This window comes from Dunckerocampus dactyliophorus, chromosome 10 (assembly GCF_027744805.1).
Source record: "Dunckerocampus dactyliophorus isolate RoL2022-P2 chromosome 10, RoL_Ddac_1.1, whole genome shotgun sequence".
NCBI lineage: Eukaryota > Metazoa > Chordata > Actinopteri > Syngnathiformes > Syngnathidae > Dunckerocampus > Dunckerocampus dactyliophorus.
The window spans coordinates 25,557,808-25,583,332 of NC_072828.1; the positions used below are offsets into that span (position 1 = coordinate 25,557,808).

The 25,525-nt window shown below is 41.5% G+C and overlaps 2 protein-coding genes across 6 annotated transcripts; both read left to right on the top strand.

Annotated features, from left to right (window-relative positions):
• Positions 1-1,497: 1,497 nt before the first annotated feature.
• On the top strand, positions 1,498-9,123 carry LOC129189144 (potassium voltage-gated channel subfamily V member 2-like). Of its 2 annotated transcripts, XM_054790520.1 has the most exons (3): positions 1,498-3,098; positions 5,572-5,610; positions 7,182-9,123. In XM_054790520.1, the coding sequence occupies exons 1-3, from the start codon at positions 1,854-1,856 to the stop codon at positions 7,464-7,466; spliced, it is 1,569 nt and encodes a 522-aa protein (XP_054646495.1). In that variant the 5' UTR covers positions 1,498-1,853; the 3' UTR covers positions 7,467-9,123. The 2 variants fall into 2 exon arrangements, with proteins under 2 accessions (XP_054646495.1, XP_054646496.1); XM_054790521.1 differs by lacking the exon at positions 5,572-5,610 and having other exon boundaries at positions 1,509-3,098.
• Positions 9,124-9,254: 131 nt separating this feature from the next.
• On the top strand, positions 9,255-23,171 carry LOC129189145 (N-acetyllactosaminide beta-1,3-N-acetylglucosaminyltransferase 3-like). Of its 4 annotated transcripts, none has more exons than XM_054790522.1 (2): positions 9,255-10,466; positions 16,551-23,171. In XM_054790522.1, the coding sequence occupies exons 1-2, from the start codon at positions 10,417-10,419 to the stop codon at positions 17,683-17,685; spliced, it is 1,185 nt and encodes a 394-aa protein (XP_054646497.1). In that variant the 5' UTR covers positions 9,255-10,416; the 3' UTR covers positions 17,686-23,171. The 4 variants fall into 4 exon arrangements, with proteins under 4 accessions (XP_054646497.1, XP_054646498.1, XP_054646500.1 ...); XM_054790523.1 differs by having other exon boundaries at positions 16,554-23,171; XM_054790525.1 differs by lacking the exon at positions 9,255-10,466 and adding an exon at positions 10,947-11,064 and having other exon boundaries at positions 16,554-23,171.
• The last annotated feature ends 2,354 nt before the right edge of the window (positions 23,172-25,525 follow it).

Below are 25,525 nucleotides of genomic sequence, written 5' to 3' on the forward strand. Positions count from 1 at the left end.
AGAATTCATGATTCCATTTATCACAGTAAGTCATTCGGGTCCTGAAGCAGAAAAACATCCCCAAACCGTCACACTACCACCACCATATTTTACTGTTGGTATGATGTTCTTTTTCTGAAATGCAGCGTTACTTTTACGCCAGATGTAATGGGACACACACCTTCCAAAAAGTTCAATTTTGTCTCGTCAGACCACAGAGTATTTTCCCAAAAGTCTTGGGGATCATTTTCTGGCAAAATTGAGACGAGCCTTAATGTTCTTTTTGGTCACCAATGGTTTTTGTCTTGGAACTCTGCCATGCAGGCCTTTTTTTGCCCAGTGTCTTTCTTATAGTGGAGTCATAAACACTTACCTTAACTGAGGCAAGTGAGGCCTGCAGTTCTTTGGAAGTTGTTGTGGGGTCTTTTGTGACCTCTTGGATGAGTGGTCATTTTGATTGGCTGGCCACTCATTCTCACTACATAGCCGTGTCCCAGTTCTCTCGATGGGCCTCAAAAAGAACTGACTGTAGGTCATTCCTACTTTAATTTTGAAGGAATGTTATGTTCCGCTTTTGTGACTCGAGCTTGTTTTTGGATGTTACGTGGAGAAGTCGAGTGTGTTCACTCCTAAAAGCGCAAAAAGCACGATGTCCTTCGACATTACCTCACAGCTTCATTTACAATATCATGAACCTTTTTGCTTAACAACTTCATAGCAAGGCTCGAGCTGGAGTTCTCATTTTGATGGATGAGACTGTGTTGATACTTGAACACATTTGAAGTTACACAAAACATTCCGTAGTCTCGTCACGCGAAGTAAAACTGGAGACAAAATCTTCCATTTAAGATGTTTCTCTCATAGAATTATTTTTATACATCCTCCAAAGCAGGGGTGCCTTTTTAATGTAGAATAAAGACATTCTTTAACTGTCCCTTAAATAGGATCAGTGGTCTGCCTCCCAATCTCATCACGTCTTCTGCAAAAGGTTGTTTGTAAATAAACGTCTTGCGACGACTGCTGTAGTTAGTGTTTGTGTGTACAGAATAATAATAATAATAAGAGGATGTTTTTTGTGGTTTTAGGTCAACAGACAGCGGAAATGCCTCGTTTCTTTCTGCGTATGAGCGCCGTTGTTTTTGTTTGAACATTGCGAGTTTGATTAACTTAACTTGATCCTGAAACATATTTTAGTGTGGTACAAACTGCTGCGTTTTGTATTTATGAAAAGCAAGGCTTTTATTTATTCTGGCCTTTTGGTATTTGCACCATGGATGAAACTGACTGTAAAAGACTGTAAAGATAGAATTTGTTTCACCCCCCCCCCCCCCCCCCCCCCCCCGAGCATAACAATGTTATTAAAAAGAGTTAATTCTGAGTCTTATATCGATAAATTGATATATGATATCGATTTTATCGATTAATGGAAATGACAATCGATGGTTTGTTGCAGCCCTCGTACTCGCAGAGTAACTCGCTTCCAACTAACAGGTCCTCAGCTGGCCTTCTGTCTTAAATCCCTAAATCAACTTTGTTTCCTAATCTCTGCCACAGTCACTATATTTACTGAAGGAAACTTGGACACCCACCAATGAGATTATGTGGCTCAATTATTGGCTGCCTGCGCCTAATCTACTACCAATGCGCCTTTGTGCCCACAGCATGGTGACCGTGCAGGAGGGATCCCTTTCAAAACAGGAAAAGCAGCCGTTCAGAGAGATATCTGTGCTGCCGGGACCAGATGGATTATTTTTGATGATTCAGCAAGTTAGCATGTGCCGCAAGAGGCGTTTTCCTGCCGTGTTTCCTGTTAGGCTTTTTTCCTCTTTTTGTTCTGCGTCACGACTCGCTTCCTGCCTGTAACCGCAGGTGCAATGGCAGTGGATAACGTTCAGCTGCAGAGATATTTGCAAAGTCGCCGCAGCACCATCAACTGCCTGTCAAAGGGTGCGAGCGACAAAAAGACCTTTCCGTTCTCCCAGCAGGACGCGGTGAAAGCGTGGAGCTCTCTGGGGACCCTGGACGGCCACGAGTGCCCGTCAGGTGACGAGAAACCCAAACAACAACATCACGTCAAAGTTAATGTTGGCGGGAAGGTTTTCCACATCCCCAAACAGTGTGCCATGAACTATCCTCACACCCGTATCGGCTCCCTGGCCACCTGCACAGACCGAACCCGCCTCCTCAAACTCTGCGATGACTACTCGGTTAAAAAGAATGAATTCTTCTTTGACCGTGACCCGGCCTTTTTCCACCACATCTGCCATTTCTATGCCAGCGGAGAGCTGTGGGTCATCCGGGAAATGTGTCCAATCCACTTTGAGGAGGAGATCGCCTACTGGGGCTTGAGCCTGAAGGACACCAAACGCTGCTGCTGGCTGGTGTTTGAGGAAAGGGTGGATGAGATGAAGGACAACCTGAAGGTAGAGCGAGAACTCATGGCTGAGATTGAGGTGAAGTATGATGACGAGTTGTTCGAGGACATGGCGTTTGGCAGCGTACGGAAGAGCTTGTGGAACATTGTGGAGAACCCCTATTGGTCAATTTGGGCGAAAGCTTTCAGCGTGCTCTCTAACCTCTTTGTCCTCTTCTCTATTTTGGCAATGTCTCTCAACACATTAGAGGAGCTTCAAATCTATCAAATCTGTGGGAAAACCTACATGGATTGGGTGGAGATCGTTACCATCGTGTTCTTTGCGTGTGAGTATTTGATTCGCCTCGCCACCACTCCCAACATCAAACTGTTTGTCAAGAGTGGACTCAACTTTGTGGACATGGTGGCTGTCATGCCTTATTTTGTCCAAATCATCGCAGAAGCCGTGATGGGCACTGACGACGCACAGGAAGACCTCGGGACCCTGGCCAGTGTCAGCAAGTTGAGCCACGTCCTCAAAGTAGTCAAACTCCTGAGGATTTTTCGCATTTTAAAACTGGCCCGCCACTCAACCGGCATGAGGGCGTTTGGGTTCACCCTGCGGCAGTGTTACCAGCAGGCCTGTTGCATATTGCTCTTCATCGCCATGGGAATCTTCACATTCTCTGCTCTCCTGCATTCAGCCGAGAGGGAGACGGAAGACTCTCCCATCAGCAGTATTCCTTACGCCTGGTGGTGGGCTGCGGTGAGTATGGTCTCCAAACCACTCGCTTATCCTCTTGCACCTGTGAGTTTATCTGGTAAAGTAGCCTGTGAATGACATCTGACTGGTCCACGAGTGTAGTTCAAAACCATTCCGTCTGCCTCCGCCTAAATATTTACGTCAGACTGTGTCATACGGCTGGTGTGGCGCCTGCAGTGATGCAAACTCTGCATCGGTCCGTTGTGGTAAAGGGGTATCTGAGCCGAAAGCCAAAGCTCTCAAGCCCAAAAGCACCTATAGTCACGAGCTTTGGGTAGTGACCGAAAGGACAAGATTGCGGATACATGTCCGTACAGCCCAGTCATCCGTAGGGTGGCTGGGTTCTGTCATCCGAGAGAAACTCGGAGTAGAGCCGCTGCTCCTTCGCATTGAGTGGAGCCAGATGAGGTGGCTCGGCCATCTGGTTAGGATGCTTCCTGGCACCTTCGGGGCATGTCCGAACGGCAGGAGGCCCTCAGGAAAGACCCAGGACACGTTGGAGAGACTATGTCTCTCCGCTGACCTGAGAACGCCTCAGGATCTTCCCGGGAGGGCTGGACAAAGCAGCCTGGGTGAGGGAAGCCTAGGCTTCTCATCTTGGGCTGTTGCCCCCACAACCTGATCTCATGTCTAAATATGTCTTTAAAAAATGTCTGCTTACGTATGGGTAACCAGCAATCTCTGCCGAAGTATGAGTAACGAAAACCTTTTAAAGGCAGACAAAAATTTGTGATCTTGACAGGGTTTTTTTTTAGGTCTATGTGCCCTACGATTGGCTGCCGACCAGTCCAGGGTGTACCCCGCCTCCTTACCCCCAAGTCAGCTGAGATAGGCTCCAGCATACCCGTGACCCTAGTGAGGATAAGCGGCAACGAGGATGGATGGATGGATGGATGGATGGATGGATGGATGGATGGAATCTTGGTTTTAGTAGCTTTAATGCACAAATGCATTATTATGTATTGTCTGGTATGTACTGTATGTCTCTAAAACAGCAGAAAAACGAACAAAAAAGTCCAAATACTTACGCCTTTCTTCATTTCTCAGACGAAAAGCACAGTGGGACAGAGCCTTAACTAACATTTGTGCAGCAGATTCCTAAAGACAGCAGTGCACTCTTGTCCTATAGAGGATCTTTGACTGTTTTTTTTTTTTTTTTTTTGCAACACAATCGTCCCTCGTTTAAATGTAGATGTACATTCCAACGCTGCTGCTAGCCAAAGATGCTAGCTTTGTTTACATCACATTGCGCCACGCTTGTATGCAGGCTCCTGGATCTCTAAAGTGACAAGTGACGGCGGCTGCTTTAATCATAGCACCTCACCAAGCTAACTAGTTAGCCTCCATTTATTTATTCGAAACCTAAGAATGGGTTTGAAACTGAGTGATGAAGAAGGACAAAATGAGCACCTAAAAATGTACCACTTCCACACGGAATAATAGGCCATAGTCAACCACGACACAGTGATCATTTATGAATTAATTACATTTTTGAAAAAACACAATAGACTGAGGGAGCGATATCCGAACCAAGATGTAGTGAGGGACAAGTGTACGTCCTTAAACGTCACAAGTGCTCCTTCCTTATAGAGGATCTTTGACTCATGTAAAATATGACTTTCCCATTTGATGAAGTAAAAATATGAAGTCCTTACCTTGACATTATACACAAAATAAGAATAATTGTAATAGATGTGCCACCCTCCCTTTTGGATTTTCAGCTTTGCCGGCCCACCCAAAAACAATTTAGTGGAATAGCCCTGTTCTAACGAGATTAACTTGGGCTAACCTAACGCAGTTTGTGTCACCCATTCCATGTACGGTCAGCAGGGGTGTGTAAAGTGCTGCCTGGGGGTATTGACCCTCGGCATATTCTAAAAATACAATTAAGTCATTATTAATTAAAGTTTGTTTTGTTACATATAACACAAAGCTTAGAGATAGCTTAGCATATTGACCTACATTGGATCGGCTTCAGCATCTATGATGCATAAAATGTATGAGTGGTCAGCATGTGGGCCTCTGTGAAAATAGCCCGCGTCAGGGGAAGCTCCGAGGGCAAGTGCTGGTGTAAAAAGCGGAAGGTGGTAGAATGAATGTTTTACGTATCGCATCCCAGGTTTGAGTTGCAACGTTCGGGCTCGCAAGTTTTTGGGGCTGCACATATCGCGGCTCCAATGTAACCATTCAACTCTGATCACTTCCGTTCGTTCACAGCCATCCCAAGGTTCGACCGAGGGCATTTGTGGCACGCTGTTTGTCTTTTTTTTTGTTTTGTTTTGTTTTTTTTGCCCTGCGGCACAAATGGGGGAAAAATATGTAGAGCAAAAAGGCACAATGTGAAGAGAAAAAGTTGAAATGTTGATATCCTGTACAGTATATGTGTGTTTTTCATACATTCATTTATTCGTGGTGGCAATAAATTTGGCACTACATTGTCTTTACTTTTTTCTTTTTTTTCTTTTTTTTTTTTTAGATTTGGCGCTACCTGTTCTTCGCCCTCGCTCATTCTCAAGTTAGTTTTTTTTTAGCCTTTTTACAACAAAAAAATATCATTTATATACAGTACATATACATTAATGTGTATGACCAGTGTTACATGCGAGTAACAATTCTCAGTTGACCAATCAACTGACAGAAGTGTGTGTAGCTCCACCCTTCCTTCACAGCAAGCATACGCAAATAGGCTTTTTGCTTCAAATAAATGCAGGTTTCTGCTGTTTTAGGAATTAATAACTAGGCATTCTGGGCTTTGCTCTTCTTTTATTGTAAAATGAACATCCACCTCTAAAATCGCATCAGTCTCTTATGGTGGCCGCCGTTGCGGAAATGCCAAACTGCTCTTTCCCTGAGCTGTCATTGCTAGTTCACGTAAGACTCATCACTAAAGATGCTTTGGTAATGTCCGAGAAATCAGTGGATTAAGGAACTTGGTAAACAGAGATTTAGAAGTGTTAGCGGAACTCACCCGACGAGACTTTGATTAGAGTCATTTTATCTCGGTACTCCCACACAGCAGCGTTATTTAGTCACCGTATATATGCTCACGGGACTGTCTGTGAAGGGAGCTTGTCGTTCGAACTCTGCTTCTTCACGCACCTCATACTAGTGCGATATCCAATTATGGGTCAAATTTGGCTGCTATCGGAATACAATAATACGGGATGAGATTTATATCGTGCTTTTCACGGCACCCAAAGCGCTTCACATTGAAGTGAACCCATTCGCTCCTCAGTCACACACTGGTTGTGGTTAACTACATCTGTAGCCACAGCCGCCCTGGGGTTGTCTGAGAGAAGCGTGGCTGCCAATTCACGCCTACGGGCCTCTACGACCCCCACCAAATAGCCACTCACATTCATACACCAGTGTGGGCAGCACTGGAGGCAAGGTGGGTGAATTTCTTGCCCAGGGACACAACGACAGCGACTGGATGCAAGGATCGAACCGCCACTCTTCCGATTTCTGGACGACCCTGAGCCATGACACGATTAACTGAATAAATTATTAAGTAATTCACTTAAATACATTTAGAATTAATTAAAGAAAATTTGATTTTAAAACATTTTAAGAATTATTTATTCATTTTAAACCCTGAACTATTTTACATCTAGCGGGGTGATTTACAATATAACCAAGCTAATATTCAACAACAGAAAAAACAAAATGTGTAAATTGTATTTTAAACAAGAAAAAAAGAAAATTAGTAAAATCGACATTTCAGACACCTATTACCTCAAATGACTGAAGTATCAAAGGTAGCGGTTGATTTGAGAATCGATTTTAGAGCATGAAGAGCTGGTATCGGAAGTATCGATCCGCGCATCACTACCTCATACGCACCTGGCCTGCCAGAGAATAAGAGCGATGTAGGAGGCGGGATCACTGTTTTTAGCAACTTTCTCCCTATGTTCAGAGAGCAATCAGGCCTCTCTAAATTAAAAAAAAATGGACACTCCTAACATGAAAGCGTATGTTGCTCCTCTCAACGAGCAGCAGGCGCCTTCCTACAGTGTGACATTATCAACCCAATTGCGGCCCTGTGGGAAGCACTGAATAAATGTACTCTCTTTCTTTCTTTCTTAGGTCAGCATCTCCACTGTGGGCTACGGGGACGTGGTTCCTGTGACGATCCTGGGTCGCATCGTAGCCTTCGGCTGCATCTCGTTCGGGATCATCCTGAACGGAATGCCCATTTCCTTCCTCTTTAACAAGTTCTCCGATTACTACGCCAAGCTGAAGACCCAGGAGTACAACACTATCTCGATCAAACGCCGCCTGCAGCTCAGGAAGCGCCTCCGACACAGATTGGACACGTGTTTTTGTCCCACAGAGGAAGAGGACAATCCTTCTCAAGCATCCGTCACGTGAGGAATGTCAGTGGATGCTTGAGAAGGAAATACTGTGGATTTAAAACATCAGCGCCTGTACATGAAAAGAAACTGGAACATTATGGATAGTATGCGGTCAGTTTAGTTCAGTTACAGGCCAAAAGTAGTCACGTTTTTACATTTTGAAAATGATAAGTCCTTAGCAGCGGATGCTGGTAAGACAGAATATTCCACAGTTGACAGTCTTATTATTATTAATATCTACAAGTCTAGTAACGGGTTTCAACAAATATGAATGCACTTTACCGCTGAGTTTTGGTCATGAAAATACCAAAGAAAAATGACTTGTGAATTTAAATCACTTTGCAGACTCCATGGCAAACTGTAAATAAGTTAATAATTTTCTTTTTGTATTGTTAATCTACTTTTTTTTATCCTATTTATACCTATTTGTTCAAGGTTACCCACATGCAACAATATTAATTTATTTTGTTATCTTAACTTGTAACACTGCTTCACAACATATTTGCACGGCGGTATCGCTGAAAACATGCCACACCTGACCGCCGGTAAGACCGTATCAGTATCTTAGTGCTCAGGAAGTTCCATGTTGACTGAGTAATCGTGTCATAACGTTGCACAAGTTCTTCTCTGAGTTGCAGATTTCCCCCGGTGACTCGGCTTGCGTCATCCGCTTCAAACGAGCTCACCCACCACGGTCGATAAAAATAATCATTTCATGCTTTGAAAGTATTTATTCGTCATTGCCCAAGGTAATAATCTCTCCAATGTTTGCGTTGCAGAGTAGCGCAGTGGTGCTTTTCACACTCTTGGCTCAAGTCATCATGATCAGCATGTAAGGTTAATCTCACCGTTATCTATTATGTGTTATCCTGACTATCACTGAAAACATGACATGGAATCCAGGAAGTGAACTACATGTACTGTACTAGATGTAGAATGGATGGGGGGTAGGATTAAATAAGCTTTGCTTCTTCCTACTCCTTTTGGACATGTGGAACTGTCAAAAAATGATTCACGAGATGTATTCCATTGTAACCTTCATGTTCAAATAAGCTAAACCAAACCAAACCAAACCAATGTTCTGCCAACTCACGAGGTGATGTTTCTTTAAATTTACTAGCCTTTGAGGTCCCGAGAGACAAAAAAGGTATTTTTCTGTTTTGTTTCTACTCTTGTGCTCAAATCTTTCAATCAACTTCAGTCCTAATCAAAAATACCAAGTGTGTCATTATTTCTTTATTATTTCAGTGCTTTCAATGAATGTACGACGGAGTATTAGCTTGTAAATTTACGAGAAAAAAGCCGTAATATTACCTTTGACCACGGGCAAATGTCACATAAGTCCCCCGTTTTCATAGCTGTCTCAGGCAATGCCTGTTATGACGGATTATTATAATAATATTATTAAAAAGTTGTGTATTTGCGAGAATAAAAGTCGGAACTTTACGTTACAGGCATTGCCTGAGGCAGCTATGAAAAGGTGGTCTTAAGTGGAGGAGGCGGAGTAAGGAAGGCGGAATTGAGATGATGCTAACCCATGCTAATCTGTTTGAGCGCAGCTGCTCTGTTTTGCTGTCCTGTTATAAACGCTTATGACACGATGATATGGAATGGTACAACTTTATTTTATTCTCGTAAATGTACGAGATTTTGAGAAAAGTCGTAAATTTACGGTTTTATTCCCGAAATCTCAGATTTTAATACTCCGTCGTAACAGGCATTGCCTGAGACAGCTATAAAAACGGGGGACTTACGTGACATATGGCCTTGGTCAAAGGTAATGTTACAACTTTTTGTCTCGTAAATGTACGACTTTTATTCTCAAAATCTCAGATTTATTTTTTTTTTTTCCAATGTGGCCTTTCTAATTCCAGGGTTTCATTTTGTTGAAAAAGATTTACTTGTGTTCACCTTGCTGCAAGTTTTGAGGCCGGATTGACTGTCGAAGCTATGGTGCTTCACTGACCCAAACACACCTGCGTCTGTGGTGCGTTCAAGAGCTGCTGAAAAAAGTGACATCTCAACGCTTGGTAAAAAAAAAAACAAACATGTAAAAATGGTGGGCTTTCTAGCAGTGGTACATTATCACATAATTACAAATGATTACCGACTTATGGTGAACGAGACGTGTTTTCGGTGGGGGAAAAAAAGGCGTATTTCTGGACAAATTTTTTTTTAAATAAGTTTTTGAAAAAAAAGCTTTTGAATTTAATGCTGAACTGCGACTGTTTTTTTTTTTTTGCAAGAAATCTTACTCATTTTACTGACCGGTGACCGAAAGCTTTCCTAATAAAAATAATAAGGACTCTCTCCTAGTGCATTCCTATATTGCATGTACTTATACAGTAATGTTATGCTTACAGACCTTTTTTGTTTTTTTAAAGTGTACTTTCTCTAAGCAAAATTCAAACTGTTATTATTCATTTTTTATGAGTAAATAATGATTGTAGTCAGAACACAGTCACTAACATTTTAGACCGGCAAGAAAGTATATTTATATTACATATAACAAAAAAATTACACTTCATTGTGAACAATTTAACAGCATATGAATAAAATTGTCAAGATCGTTGAATTTGTGTGTGTGTGTGTTTTTTTTAATATGATAATCAGAATAAAACACAGGAAAAATATTTTAGGCAAACAAACGTTATTTCTATATTAAATACAACAAAAACATGACACTTATTTATGAACAATCCGACAGTATATAAGACAATATCAACAAGATGAACCCCCATTTTGTTTAATTGTTTGAGCAATAGTGAAAAACAAACAAGTGAGTTTGGAAACTATGTCAACAACGTAACAATACTGTATGAACAAAAACATAGACAACTGGGAAAATATCGATCTAATCACCCCTGTATCGATCTAATACAGCCAAAACCTTATATATCGATAGCATCAATATCTGACACGATCCGCCCACCCCTCGCACAGTACATTGCGGTCATGTGTCCATCATGTTGCCCACACACACCCACAGTCAAGGGGCTCCTTTCTCCGTCACAAAGTAAGTACTCTCATGATCTCATCCCTTTATCCTCTAATCTTTTATATTCTTTGTTGTACGTGTCTTTAAAGTCATTCAGTCTTTATTTTTAAACTGCAACTTGATTTTTAATGACTCATTCAACATCTTTGCTCAAGAACCTGACGTAAATGTTCACTGATTAGCAGGGTCGTCTGAATCCATTTCATGTTTAATGATAACGCTGATTAGCAGGGTCGTCTGAATCCATTTCATGTTTAATGATAACGTTGTTGAAGTTATTTAGAATGCTGTTTCGATGCGTTTTGGCGCACACACAAAAAAAGCAGCAGTGCCTCGTTCATTAATTTGTTCGGAAACGAAAGTGCTTGTGTGGTCAAGATATTCATCATGACAAAGTGTTGGCGGGAGTCCCCCCCCACCAAAATGTTCTGTTTTGTAACTTTTTGCACAGATAAAATTCAAGTTAGATTGAATCAGCGTGTTTTTATGTTTTTCAGGTCTGGATGTAAGCTGAAATAAGTTAACTTGTATTTGCTATTCTTCTCTTGTTCATAAGATCTGAAGGCTGGCACAACATCCTGCTGTCTACTCAATTTATCATATTTAGTGCTGGAAGGTAACTCGGATACGACCAAGAGCTCCCTGCAGTGCATACGCCAATACTGTACAGTATAAAGTTCATTTATTTAACCAGTTCAGTTCAGGAAGAGAAACTTGTATTTTCCTCAGTCACTGTACACAGGGTGACACGTTTCTAAATGTATTTCTTAATCATTTTGATGATTTTTGCTTACAGCTTATAAAAACCTGAACGTCACTGTATCAAATAGTTCACTATTGTAAACTACTAGTTCAGACTGTAATCAGCAAATGAACTGCAAAAACTTCCCCAGCCTCTAATTTATTGCGCTGTACCTGTATATTGTTATAGTAATAACGTTTGGGTCCACTTTTGTAATGGATTGTATTTACATTGTGCAAGTGTACCTAAGGCTGTGGCCAGTGACTTATTTCAATCATCAATGATTTAGCTTTAATACAACTTGGTTGATCAGAAATGCAGTTTCATGCTGCAGTGTCTTACCAGCTCAGTAGATGTCAAATATAATATGAATATAATGTCATAGTACTATATAATAGTATTTTGAGTCTTGGTTTTTACAAGTGAACAGGAAAACAGGATTCAAGGGCACGAGGGGGAAATATTTCATGCTTTCTTCATGCCAGGCTTTGAGTTGTTGTTCTCTCACGTCGGCATTTTCAACCAAATGTTGCGTTAGTCGCCTTTCGTAAAGTTAATTTGCGTCATGTCTATCATACCAGCCCACTAGATGCAGCTCTATAGCTGAGCTGAGCAACAGGTCTGCAGTCTGTTTGTCGCGGTGGGTTGCAGAGAGGGAGGGGGCAAAATCGGGCATGATGCATGTGTGTGCCATTTATGGACGCTGTGGGAGACAAAAGTGAGCAAAAAACATGAAAAGCAAAAAAAAATACGTTTAGAAATTAGGGATGTCCCGATCCACATTTTTTGGCTTCCGATCCGATCTGGTGCCGATCCCTTTTTTTTTTTTTTTTTTTTTTTTTTTTTTTTTTTTAAATAATAAAAAACATGAATTTGTGGAATTGGATATGGTTATAATATAAATAATAGCTCTTCAAAGCATTAAAAATTATTTTGAATGAATTTACTTTTTTATTACACGGCATGATCAATATTGTTTGGTTTTCGTAACAAACCTTTGAGTCAGTTCCCTAATCCAATAAAAGGTACATCCAATAAAAAAGTCCATCCAATAAAGGATAAGATTGGAAAAAATGGGCATGCAAAATACTTTTAGGGTAGGACTAATCATTTGACATTCGGGGTGGGGGAAATGATCGATTCTTAGATGCGTCGGGATGCGGTCAATGAAGATTTTGAAACCATTTATAAATGTCAATCGATAATGACCGAACAAAAAAACACAACAAAAAGGACGGAAAGCGAAAGTGCCGACTGGTGGTGCACCGAAGCGTAAGACGCTACCAGAATGGCTGAGCGTAAACTCCGACCCGCACCAGCTGGATTTAAAGTGAGCGTCTGAAAGCCCTTTGGCTTTCACATAGTTCAAAGTAAAAATGAGCTGGACACGCGCCAAGACAATATGCAAGCTTTGTCATACAAGCGTAAAATATTTTGGTATACACGAAAAAATATGAGAAACCACCTAGCACGTTTCCACCCGAACCAGGAGGAAAAACAGGCAGCTGAAGTTGCTGCCGATCAGAGAACCATCGAGCAGGTGATAACTAATTTCCACTCAACTCGGAAAAGGCGAAGCGAATCACAAAGTCACTTGAAACTGTTATTGCGAAGGATTTGCGTCCATATTCCATTGTTGAGAAGCAGGGACTTCGGGCTTTGTTTTGCACTTTGGAACCCAGATACAACATCACATCGCAACGTTATTTCACTGACACAGCCTAGCCTAGTTTTATAGTTTATTCATAATATACTGATGTCTGTTCTTGTATGAGAGCTGCTGATACGGAATATCTATTATTAATTATTATTAATATATTGCATTTTTTTAATAAACTCTCTTCAGCGCAATAGTAATTTATTGATGGTCCCTAGTGTAAACAACCAGCAGTTAGAGCAGCACCTCCTGTGCAAGCGGTGGCGGAGCCAGAAATTTTTCATTGGGGTGGCCAAGGTGTGACCACTACTCACATGGGGTGGCAATAAATGTCTAGATGGCCAGTGGGGTGACCAAGGGTGGCCACCACGTAGCTCCGTCACTGGATGCGAGCTCCCCGCACAATGACACAGCAGTCCAGGCACAGTGGGGAGGAACTACCGCTGTAGCTACGGAGCCGGATGTCGTCTGCCGATTTTCCCTCTAATATTCCATTTTACCGCTCCTTAAACCAAATATCCGCTTCTTCTTATTTGCCAAAAGTGAGTTGGTGATGTAAGCTCGCGTGATGGTTCTTCAAGGCAGAAAAAAATTCCTCAATCTTTTTTTGTAATTGAGGTACGCCAATTACTCGAATCGTTTCACCCCTAGTGTTGAATGGGAACTTTCTGGTGGTGCATTGAGCCATGCTTGCACACTTACATGTGACTTTGGGCAGAAACATAAGGAGAATAGGCGATAATGAAGGATTTTTTTTTAAACCTACTCCAGTTTGTTCACATGGTTTTCCTCCATTTGTGCGTATTTTTGTTTAGATTCTTCTGGTTTCATAGTGTAGCAATGGGAGCACAGTTATCCCTCGTTTATCACATTTAATTGGTCCCAGACCCGACTGTAATAAGTAAATTTCCACAAAGTAAGATTCCTTATTGATAAATGCTATATTTTCGTAGCTAGATCTTAGAAAACATGTTTACGACCTTCTTAATCTTTTAAAACTATTAGCAGGGATGAGCGAGTACGTCACTATCTGTTCACCAATCAAAATTTTCTGTATCCACATCTGCACTTGGTGTGGGTGGGGCATAAACCCAAAGTGGGCGTGGTTTAACCGGAAATGGGTGGGGCTTAGATCAGTACATTATTTTAAGTTGAAACTGACCGTTTTCAACTCTTATCTTGTCAAATGCACCGCGTACTCCTCTCTCTGGCTGTAGGGAGTCTGTCTAGGGAGGGCCGGTCGCTGCTTGTCACTGGCCAATCACAGAGCGTGAAGAGCGAATACATAGTCGTTATAAAGTAGTTACGATTACGGATTGAAGTGTGGCATGCGTCTTGCAGTAATATATACGGAACTGTTTTGTAGACATTTTGTAGTTATTAAAGCGACACAGCTGATGGCCTAAGACTTTGGATAATGGTGGACAATTAAATTAAATGAAACAATGTGTTGTTGAAGGACACATTTTTATGTCTACAATTTGAATTCTGCACACACATTGAGAAGTCAAGCCTAATTTTTGTACAGTACTAAAACATAATTATAGGTGTTTCCCTGTTTGCAATCACCCTTCATATTTTACTGTGAAGTGGAAAAATAAGTCATGATTTTGGCACAGTACTTTTTTGTTTTTGTTTTTACTGGCTAGTTTAGAGGATTTTCTCACATTAGGTGAACAGGGTGTGGTCGCCCTGACGTCACGACATGTTGTTTCACAAGGCTGGCTCATGTCTTAGAGCAATATAGTTTATTCCAATGACTAATGACCACCCATGTAACTTATTCCACCCAGCTGAGGGAGACATGCCTGCTTGTAATTAGTTTCCACAACACGCCCATTGCACAAGCAGAGCATGGAAGCGTTGTTGCCGAGTCACCTCATGTCTGCTTTTATCTCACGTCTGCAGCTCACTGCTCACTTACAGGGGTCGTGTGTCAGCAGTCCATGGCGGGTAAAGTATGTGGGTGGGGTCATACGCGCATACGTGTCATGTCTGCTTAAGGCAGTAATGTGTCATCCGGAAAGTGCAAACACTTTCACAATCAGTGGAAAAAAATTACAGTTCCCTAAAACGGAAGGGGAATGTACGAAATCCTGGCTTTACAGGAAGTGATAATGTTTCGACCAATTCCGTACTGTGATTTGGTACAGTCCCCTTTTGAAAACAAACACAACAGGCACGGCAGTATTCGATCGTGTAGCACACGACACACACAAGTAGTGCACTTGCAAGTGCGTAGTGCCCCGCCTCTCCCCACTGGCACAAAGAGACTGAATGACTGATAGGAGGGCTCCATCCATCCATTTTCTATGCTGCTTATCCTCACTAGGGCCGCAGGGGTATGCTGGAGTCTATCCCAGCTAACTTCGGGTGAGAGGCGGGGTACCCCCTGGACTGGTCGCCAGCCAATCGCAGGGCACATATAGACAAACAACCATTCACACTCACATTCATACCTATGGACAATTTAGAGTCTCCAATTAACCCAACAGGCATGTTTTTGGAATGTGGGAGGGAACTGGCGTACCCGGAGAAAACCCACGCGGAGAACATGCAAACTCCACACAGAGGTGCCCAAGTGGAGAGTCAAACCCAGGTCTTCCTGATTTCCTGTCTGTGTGGCGAACATGCTAACCACTTATCCACCGTGCGGCCCCGACAGGAGGGCTCAGTCACTAAAAAGTGAAGAAATAAGCAACAACTGAAAAAGAAGCAGCATCTGGCTGCATTTCAAAGATAATGGAGCCTGTAAAGCGAAGTCAATAATTTATCAAATAAAAATATCCATCACAGCAGGGTTGACAATAAAGCCCGGCTAAAATGAACTACAGTCAGTTTGCTCTGCTGGTACGACTTGTTTGGTCAAGTGTGAACACAGTTCACCTAACCCAGGACCAGGTCAGACAGCTGGACCGAGACGGCCGCCTGAAAAATGGGTCTCGGTCCGCCTGCAAGTGGACTGTAGTCCTGAGTCAGGCAAGTGTGAACATTGACTGCACGAAAACACCGGATATGAGCGAAACCAGGCGATGCATAGCAACACCCAACAGAAAGCTGAGTGAAAATCAAAATCTAAATATCAGTTTATGGGAGCGGGGGCGGGAGGAGGTGGGTATAAAGTATGTTGGTGGAACGAAGATGAAGCAGGATGACACAAATCAGCCTTTTATTGGCGTCTACAAAACACTTCAATGCGACCAACACGGCTTGGCAACTCTTCTCTCTTAGGCAGTCTCTAACTAGCAGGCAAACGCCACTGCCCCCTATAGCCCAGCCTCTGAATCACAACTCGGAACCATACACAATACTCCTGTTGCCACAGTATCATATGAAAAAACACAAATGGAGGAAAACCATGTAGACAAACTGCCCTGAGGCTCAAAAATTCTTTATTATTGCTCAGTCTGTTTGTGTATTTGGCAAAAGTCACGAGTAAATATGCAAGCAATTTTCTGGTTTTTGATTTTGATAACCACTTATGCCAGAGGGGTTCCACTTTACTAAAGTTCCTGTTATTTTTGTTCTTTGTTCTTGTTGACCTTCCTGCTCTGCATGTCTCTGCATCCCAGGGTCCGCATCTTAGAACATGACAACATGAAATATCAGTATGGTGCAGTTCTTTACAACAGCAAACATTCTAGTGGCTTTCATATGACGATGTGTAGATGCAAATAATAAATTGTGTCTTGCTTTCTTTCAGCAGAGTTTTGAGGATGAGACCCATCAGAGTCCGAGCCTTCTTGCTGCTTGTATGTCTAAGTCTGCTGGTCCTCCACGTCTTTAAAAATGTTATGGACCAAAAGACCATTCACCTCCAAGATAATATGAGAGAGGATCATGATCAGATACCACCACCCACTGCCAAACACCACGCCTTCATCTGGCCAAGTTGTCAACGAAACACATCTGTTGCCAACATCTCAGGCTTCAGCTCTCTTCCCGTTAGCATAAAAGACTTTCTGTACTATCAGCATTGTCGTCACTTCCCTATGCTACTGGACCTTCCTCAAAAATGTGGTGGAGTTGATCGATCAGAAGACATTTTCCTACTCCTGGTCATAAAAAGCTCCCCTGTGAACTACGAGCGCCGAGAGGTGCTGCGTAAGACCTGGGCTAAGGAGAGATTACACAACGGCGTGTGGATCAGAAGGGTTTTTGTCTCTGGGACAATGAGTGAAGGCTTTGAAAAGACCAGGCTGAACAAGCTCCTGGAAGCAGAGCAACAGGAGCACAAAGACATCCTCCAGTGGGACTTCACTGACTCGTTCTACAACCTCACTTTGAAGCAAGCTCTCTTCCTGGAGTGGATGGAACGAAACTGTCCAAAGGCTCGTTTCATTCTAAATGGTGACGATGACGTTTTTGCCCACACAGGCAACATGGTGGAGTATCTCCAGAGCCTTAAAGGCAACAGTGGAAGCAAACACCTCTTCACTGGCCATCTGATCCAGAATGTGGGGCCTATTAGATCACCTGGGAGCAAGTACTACATCCCCGTTCAGGTGCAGGAGTCAGACTCATACCCTCCCTACTGTGGGGGTGGGGGTTTCCTGCTTTCAGGCTACACAGCTTTGGTCATATCCAAGATGTCTCGCTCCATTCCCCTTCTTCCCATTGATGATGTTTACATGGGGATGTGTCTGGCCAAAGCAGGACTTGCACCAAGCTCCCATATGGGGGTGAAGACAGCAGGACTGCACATCCCCTCCAGCAACCAAGATGGATATGATCCGTGCTACTATAAGGAAGTGCTGCTGGTCCACAGGTTTCTCCCAGCTCAGATGTATCTGATGTGGCACAGAATACATGACTCCGCTTTGAAATGTGGTTCCTAAGTCCACTTCTGGATAAAACTTTATGGTCTTGGGATTCAATTGGATAGGATTCTCAAGAACTGAGCCTTCTCATCTTCACATGGATGGCTTGAACTGAGCCTTGCATTTAAGCTGGTGAGGCTGATTGTCAACAACATGGACTCTTTTTATGGACATGGACATTTTAATGTTGACAGCTGTCACTAGAGTGAATCATGTCAACTTCTTCTCATGACAAATTAGTAGACTTGGCCTTGCTGGCTGCTGTCAAGGTGGACAAGCTCCCCCACAGACTAAACACAAGGGCGCAACATCATTTGTGCACACCATTCCTCTGGCATCTCTCCTTGCCTTCATCCCTTCTCTGTGTAATACATGCAACACCATATACACAGCAGAATGAGGCATTCTCATTAGTACAATAGTATTAACAATATTTCAAACACGATGGTCCAGCAAAAAAGGCCCCACCGGGAAGGTCTGAAGTCAAATAGCACTGGTTGTCGTAGCCAGAATTGTTGCACTAAACTTGGCAGTTCGACATGCTGCGCAGAATGTCGGCGTACCTCATGAGAGTTCAGTTCAGCTTGCAGCAAAAAAAGACTGTTTTGCTTTTTCTTTGCTTTTCATAGCTTTTTCGCAACACTTGTTATCAAAGTTAAGGTACAGCTTGTGCATTTTAACAGTGGGGAAACGTATGGTTTTAACTTGTGAGCAGTAGGAATGTTAAAATGTTACAACGTTCCTTGTTCAGTTAATAACAGGTTTACGATAATCATAGTTCTAGTATTTAATAGCAATAGTTTAACACTGGAGCAGATTATTCCCATTTCTTTTATTTCCTATGGGAAATCTCAGATTTCAGATTGTTTGACCTGAGAGGTCACCTTTTTTGACAAAAGCAAAAAAAAATTAAAAATACACCTACAAAATGACGAGTCATGCCACACAGCTCAGCCCATAAACATGATGCACATGCAGCAATTAAAATGTTACATTTTACAATAAAAGTGCTGCATTTTGTGATATTTAAAAACATTTAGTGCAGGGGTGTCCACAGTGTGGCTTGGGGTCAATTTTTTTATACCCTTGGCACAAAGATAGCATTAATTCATTATTAGTGAGATATATTATTAGATATTGCACTCATTTGCTTTGTCACCAACAACACAAAGCTAAGATGTTGTTTTGTCCAAACATCTTAGCATATATTAAACCACCTTGGATTGGTTTTAGCATCTTTAATGCACAAAATGTATTATTATTATGATGCTTTACTGGTTAGAGTCCGTCGTCTCATCAAAAAAAGTATATTTGCCTCCAGTTTGAATACCTTTCGGCATAACGATTGTAAAGGCGTCGTGGTTAATTGGAATAGTCTGAGAAACTACCCAACTCTGGTCCGTAAAAATGAACTGTTAGAATGCTTAATTGGAGTTGTTCGGAATACAAGTGGGTCAAATGCAGCTGTTCTGTACTATGAGAAAATACACAACCAGCGTTAATATTAAGATTGGCCAAGGTGTGGCTGCAGGGTTGTTTTTACATCATCTGTACTGCTGACATTACTTACAGTAGATAATATGATACTGTGTATATGTATCTATAGAGTATGTATTGTCTTATTTGTGTACTGGTACTGATTCTGTTACACTATCCCCATCTCTTCAGTGTAACCTAGTGCTATTTAAGTCATTGTATTGTTTTTTTTTTTAAATATTGTTGTCAGTATTGTCTCAGGGTTTGTAAAGTTTTCTAATAATTTATTGTGATTGTAGCCTACCTAGAGGGCTCATATCATAGTTTACTGTGACTGGCGATGAACTTTCAGAAGACTCAGTTATTGTTTTTTCTCAACAAGCTGTTGGATTGTTGCAAATTACTTCATAAGCAGATCCCAGGCTGTTCAGTTTGAGGGTTCTTCCTCTGGTGTTTTGCAAGTTTAAAAAAAAAAAAAAAAAAAAGGTATCCCTCAGGCTCTGTGTTGAGCCTACTATTGTTCACTGTTCGTATAAATAACCTTGGACAGAATATTCAAAACTCAGCTTTCCGTTTGTACACTGATGACGCTGTCCTATACAGTACAGCACCCAGTTTGCTAAAGAACAGCGTTGTGATCTGCAACTTGTTGTAAATGTAGGCAAACCAAAATGTGTGTTCTACCACCTGAAAAGTAGCAAGAACCGCGCATTTAGGGAGAAGCGGGAGCGGGATGTGGTCAACAAAACAAGCTGGTCTCTACTTTGACATTTTTGGCATTTGTAATTGATAGCGGTGTAACGGTTCGGTTCTGCATGTTCGGCTCGGTCCACTTGTGTATGGTTTCAGTTATATTTTATGCTGTGACCGGGCCAAAGCAGTAACACATGGCATTATAGCCACGAGATTACACACATATTCAGTTGTTGAGAGCGCTGGCTTAAAGTACAGTCATGGAAAAAATGATTAGACCACCCTTGTTTCTTCAGTTTCCTGTTCATTTTAATGCCTGATACAACTAACGGTACCTTTGTTTGGACAAATATAACAATGGCAGCAAAAATAGCTCATAAGAGTTACATTTTTATGGCAGTACAATGCTATAGCTATTCAAAAGAACTTAAGCGATTTTGGTTATCAAGAAAACCATAAAAGTTGCTCAGCTCTTAAATTCAACTCTTATGAGCTATATTTGTTATCATCGTTATATTTGTCCAAACAAATGTACCTTTAGTTGTACCAGGCATTAAAATGGATCAATAAACTGAAGAAACAAGGGTGATGTCATCATTTTTTCCATGACTGTATGCGATTAAAGTTCTTGAACCTCGCTACGAAATACCATCACGTCCTCACTTTAGCCAGAAAGTTATACCAGCATTTGATGAAAAAGCTAAAAGTGATGTCGTCAACGAGCTATTTCACTTCCGACAGGTGGTTGGACTTCACGTGCAACAGAGAGCTATTTAACTGTAACTGTCCATTACATTTCGCCACAATGTTTAAACAATTGTTTAAATACAACAGTTTATTTTCTTATTTTTCTATTTAAAAAAAATATTTTTTTTAAATATCACCCAAATGAGTCGCTTTTATTTCTTTTCTTTTTTTTAATTCTGTTTGCATTTTTTTAAATAAAAGCATTTTCTTTTGCCTTTTTTGTACCGAAAGTTAACCGAACCGAGCACTTCAAGAAACGGAACCGAACCGAAATGGCGTTTTAATGTACCGTGACACCCCTAGTAATTGATGACTTCTTGTCTTTTAAGGAACACATTTGTTATGTTGCAAAAAAAAAAAGGCATTCTATGTCTTTGTTACAGAAACGCGTCCTGCTTCTTGTTTGTGTGAATCAGGAAGGGGTAAAAACAACCTTTTTGCCTATTGTTGACTACACTGATGTGTTGTACATGAAGGCTTATCTACCATGAATTGTGGTGTACCGCACCGGCGTATAAGCCTCACCCACAAAAAAATGATTTGTACATATGTAAGCCGCACCGGTATATAAGCCGCACGTGTCCACGTCATAAAATGGCATATTGTGGCACACATGAGTCAGTGAGGACCAGGCAGCTCTTTATTTGGAGCTATAAAAAACTCACAAGGAGCTTGTCAACCCATTGGAAATTGCAGGAGGTCATTATTCAATATGACTCATTGTGTCATCTTACAAACACTAAACACATCATACAGCAACTTAACGTCAAAAAGTATACCTAATAAACATACAGACATGTACCAACATCAGTTTGAAATGATTTTTTTTTTTAAAGCATTTTATGCATTTCGTTTGAGCAAATCATTTCATTGGAGAACAAGTAGCATAGAAAATGGTGGATGGCGATGCTGTCTTTGTCCACCAGAGGAGCCCAGCGGGAGGTTGACGTCATTGCAGCGTCCTAATTAATGCATTTATCAGAAGCAATACATTATGGGAAGAGTTTTTTTTTTTTCATGTTGAGCTGGTATTGGTACATGTTTGTATATTTATCAGGTATATCTTTTGAGTGTTTAGTTGCTGTGTGATGAGTTTAGTGTTATTTGTAAGATGACACCGTGAGTCAGACTGTTATGTTGTTATACTGTTATATATAATGACCTCCTGCAATTTACAGGGGGTTGGCAAGCTTGTTGTGAGTGCACTGATAGCTCGTGATTGGCTCCTGCCAAAGAAAGAACTACCCTTTCCTCCCTGACGTGCGAGCGACACAGTTATTTAAACTATTGGTAGTAGTTTTGAAGTAAAGGAGATGTCACAAAATTAGAATTTAGCCCTAAATTAGCCGCTGTATAAGCTGCAATGTTCAAAGTTGGAGAAAAAAGTAGCGGCTTATACAGGGTCAGGCAAAATGATCTGACACATTTGTAGGTTAAATAAAAGGCAAATAAAGTAAAGAAACAAAAAAGTGTTTTTATTTTTGAAAAGTACATATAATGCCATTTTTTTCCATATAATTCCATTTTGCTTTGTTTCTTTATAATGCCATTGTTTTTCGTTTCTTTTTCAGTTGCTGCCATGAATTGGACCGGTGAGCATCGCGCTTTCATTGTGGAAACGTTTATCAAAACAAACGAATCTGTAACTGCAACACGAGCGTTCCGTTTGCACTTCAATCTTGGTAGACACGATCCCGTACCAGCTCGAAACACGGTCTTGTTATGGGTTACCAACTTCAGAGCTACTGGATCGGCATTGAGTGTGTGGACAATAATGGATCCCATTTGACTGATTCAATTTTTAAAACATAATGAAACAGAATGGCATTATATGTACCTTTTGAAAATAGAAACACTTTCTTGTTTCTTTACTTTATTTGCCTTTTATTTAACCTACAAATGTGTCAGATCATTTCGCCTGACCCTGTACAGCAGAATTTACTGGTTGTCTTGGAGTCCTGGATACTGTGTACCATGGGGCTATGAGATTCATGACCAACTGTGGTCCACCGTTGTATGTTCTAAAGTGAAGTGGTCATTGTGTGTCCGGTGCTGAGGTCACTGGTATGGTTTTATCTGGACAGAGATCTTACTTTCTTACTTATCATCTCCCTTAACAAGGAAATCTCAAAGTCACTATCTGTGATCTACGGATATTCTGCAATTTGTTGTACCAAAGGTATGAACTGAACTGGGCAAAACAGCATTTAGGTTAATTCTTGGAATACATTACAGTGTCAATAAAGACTTCAAGCCCTTGTTACAGTGAATGAGTTCAAGAAAGCTTTGCAGTCTACCATGTCTGTGTGTAAATGTTTTATTTCAGCTTGTTATGATTGTACCTTCTGCGTATTGACTGAAAGACTGTTGGGTTTTTGCTTTGTTTTGGGTTTTTTTACTTGTTTTAAGTGTAACTCTTCTGCTGCCTCCTTGGCCAGGTCTCCCTTGCAAAAGCCATCTATAGTCTAAATGGGAAAAACCTGGATAAATGAAGAATAAATAAAAAAATATTACAAATGTTTGTGTATAATGCAGCAGAATAATCTATGGCTCGTTGCGGTTATAATACTTACATGTAAATATGTTTTTTTTAGGCCAGACGATTAAATAATACATTTATTATTATACATTTTATTATAAATTGTAAATTTTCTTTTTGTAATATCATGACTTCATGAGTTTATTCTCGTAAAATGACTTTTTTGTCGTTAGAATATGACATTTTTCTCTTGATATTTTGACTTTGTTGTTGTATTTTGATGTTGTTCTTGTAAATTTTCTTCCCAGAATTATGACTTTATTCCAATAATATTTTGACTTTATTCCCATATTCTGACCCTTTCCCCAACATAATTTTTCCAAAAATGACAACTTTATTTTGTTTTGCTTGTTTTCATAATTCAACTTTAAAAAAAATGTCTTTTCTTTAATATTTCGACTCTATGCTACTAAAACATTATTTTTCCTCATAATATTATGCGTTTGTTCTCTAAAATTGTGACTTTTTTCTCATCAGACTGACTTTTTTTCTCTTAATATTTTGTGTTTATTCTCGTAAAATTACAGCAGTTTTTTTTTTTAAACATTTCTGCTGCTGTTTTTTTCTTGGAAGCTACTCTGGAAATTCACAATAACTAGTGTAACCCTCCGGGTACAGCCAGCAATTGGAACAGGCGATGTGCTGAAGACAAGAAATGGCATAGCTTCAGAAAGCTCGATTATCAAGTCCATCAGGTGTGGCCCGGTGGTTCCACCCCAAGAACATCAATAATCGGCACAGCAAGACGAGGTGCAACACACACAAAAACATCACAATCCAGGGGATTTAACTTCAGCCAGGCTGATTTATTGCCTTTGCTTTATGACATTCTATAAAACCATAAGATCAAAGGTTTAGGATGTTATAAACCGACATCTGTAAGTTACAAACGGCTTTGAAATGATGTCATATAATACTAAAATCATACAATTCAAAGGACAATTCCCGGGAGTCTCCTGCAGAGTTAGCAAGAGTTTCATCACCGTGGTTGAGGTATCTGGGATAGTCAAAACACTCCCCAGTGGCAAAGCTTCGGCAAAGCTCCAGGGGTGAACGAGGAGGCTGTTGAGGGACTGTCCTGGCTGACACGGATGACCGGAGGGTGAGTTCCAACTATAGGGGATCACACTCCTCAGCCTCCCTGGGAAAGTCTATTCCAGGGTGCTTGAGAGAAGGGTATGACTGTTTGTCAGAACCTCGGCTACAGGTTTGCTTCCCGGTCGCAAACACTGGACCCTTGCAAGCAAGGGTACTGGAGGGTACATGGGCGTTTTCCCAACTGGTCTACATGTGCTTTGTAGACTAGGAAAAGGCACGTGAGCGTGTCTCTTGCAGTGTCCTGTGGCGGGTGCTCCGGGACTACGGGATTGGTGGCAAGCTGCTATGTGCCATTCGGTCCTTGCACAACTGGAGCAGGAGCCTGGTTCGCATTGCCAGCAGTAAGTCGAGCCTGTTTCTGGTGAACGTTGGCCTCCGCCAAGGCTGCGCAGCCAGGCGTTGACGGAGTTCAGTTTGGGGGCCTAAGGATCTTGTTTCTGCTATTTGCAGACGATGTGGTCTTGATGGCCTCATTGGGCTGTGACCTTCAGCGTTTACTGGGGCGGTTTGCGGCGTGAAGCTTCTGGGATGAGACTCAGTACCTCCAAATCAGAGGCCGTGGTTCTCAGTCAGAAAAGGGTGCATTGCTCCCTCCGGGTTGGGAGTGAGGTCTTGCCCCAGGTGGAGGAGTTCAAGTATGTTAGGGTCTTGTTCGCGAGTGAGGGAATGTTGGCATGTGAGGTCGACAGGCGGATTGGTCTGCAGTGATGTGGTCCCTGTACCGGGCCGTCGTGGTGAGAGAGCTGAGCCGGAAGGCAAAGCTCTCAATTCACCTGTCCATCTATGTTCCCACCCTCACCTATGGTCATGAGCTTTGGGTGGTGACTGAAAGAACGAGATTGCGGATACAAGCAGCTGAAATGAGTTTCAGAATCCGTGTTGCTCTTTTGCTCTTCAGTCCATTTTATAGCCTCTGTAACTGCTTTGCTATGGTGTACTATATGTGTTTATATATGTGCCTTCTACTATCCCTCATCCAACAACAGCCAATGGCTTCCTGACATCGATCTTTTTATTCCAGGGCGGTATTTTCATAAATGCTTCAAAATAAAAAGGTGAAAATGTCTTTGGAAGAGCGTGTGTAAATGTGTGTTGTCATAAAGTAAATGTACTTTATAGAGAAGGAGGATGGGCCCGTCATCGGTCCTGAGGGCCCATAAAGTGGATTGTCTTGTTTTAAACAGTCACTGAATTTTACTGAACTTATTAACCGAATTAGACACAGGGGCCTTGATGCCAGGTCACAGTGGTTAAATCATCTAATTTGGGGCACGAGAACTTTTAGTTTGGGATAAGGTAGTGGCA

Coding starts and splice junctions, on each gene's coding strand:
- LOC129189144 (XM_054790520.1), top strand. CDS start 1,854: ATGGCAGTGGATAACGTTCAGCTGCAGAGATATTTGCAAAGTCGCCGC. Junction 3,099..5,571: donor ACGCCTGGTGGTGGGCTGCG/GTGAGTATGGTC, acceptor TTTTTTTTTTAG/ATTTGGCGCTACCTGTTCTT. Junction 5,611..7,181: donor TCGCCCTCGCTCATTCTCAA/GTTAGTTTTTTT, acceptor TTTCTTTCTTAG/GTCAGCATCTCCACTGTGGG.
- LOC129189145 (XM_054790522.1), top strand. CDS start 10,417: ATGTTGCCCACACACACCCACAGTCAAGGGGCTCCTTTCTCCGTCACA. Junction 10,467..16,550: donor GCTCCTTTCTCCGTCACAAA/GTAAGTACTCTC, acceptor GCTTTCTTTCAG/CAGAGTTTTGAGGATGAGAC.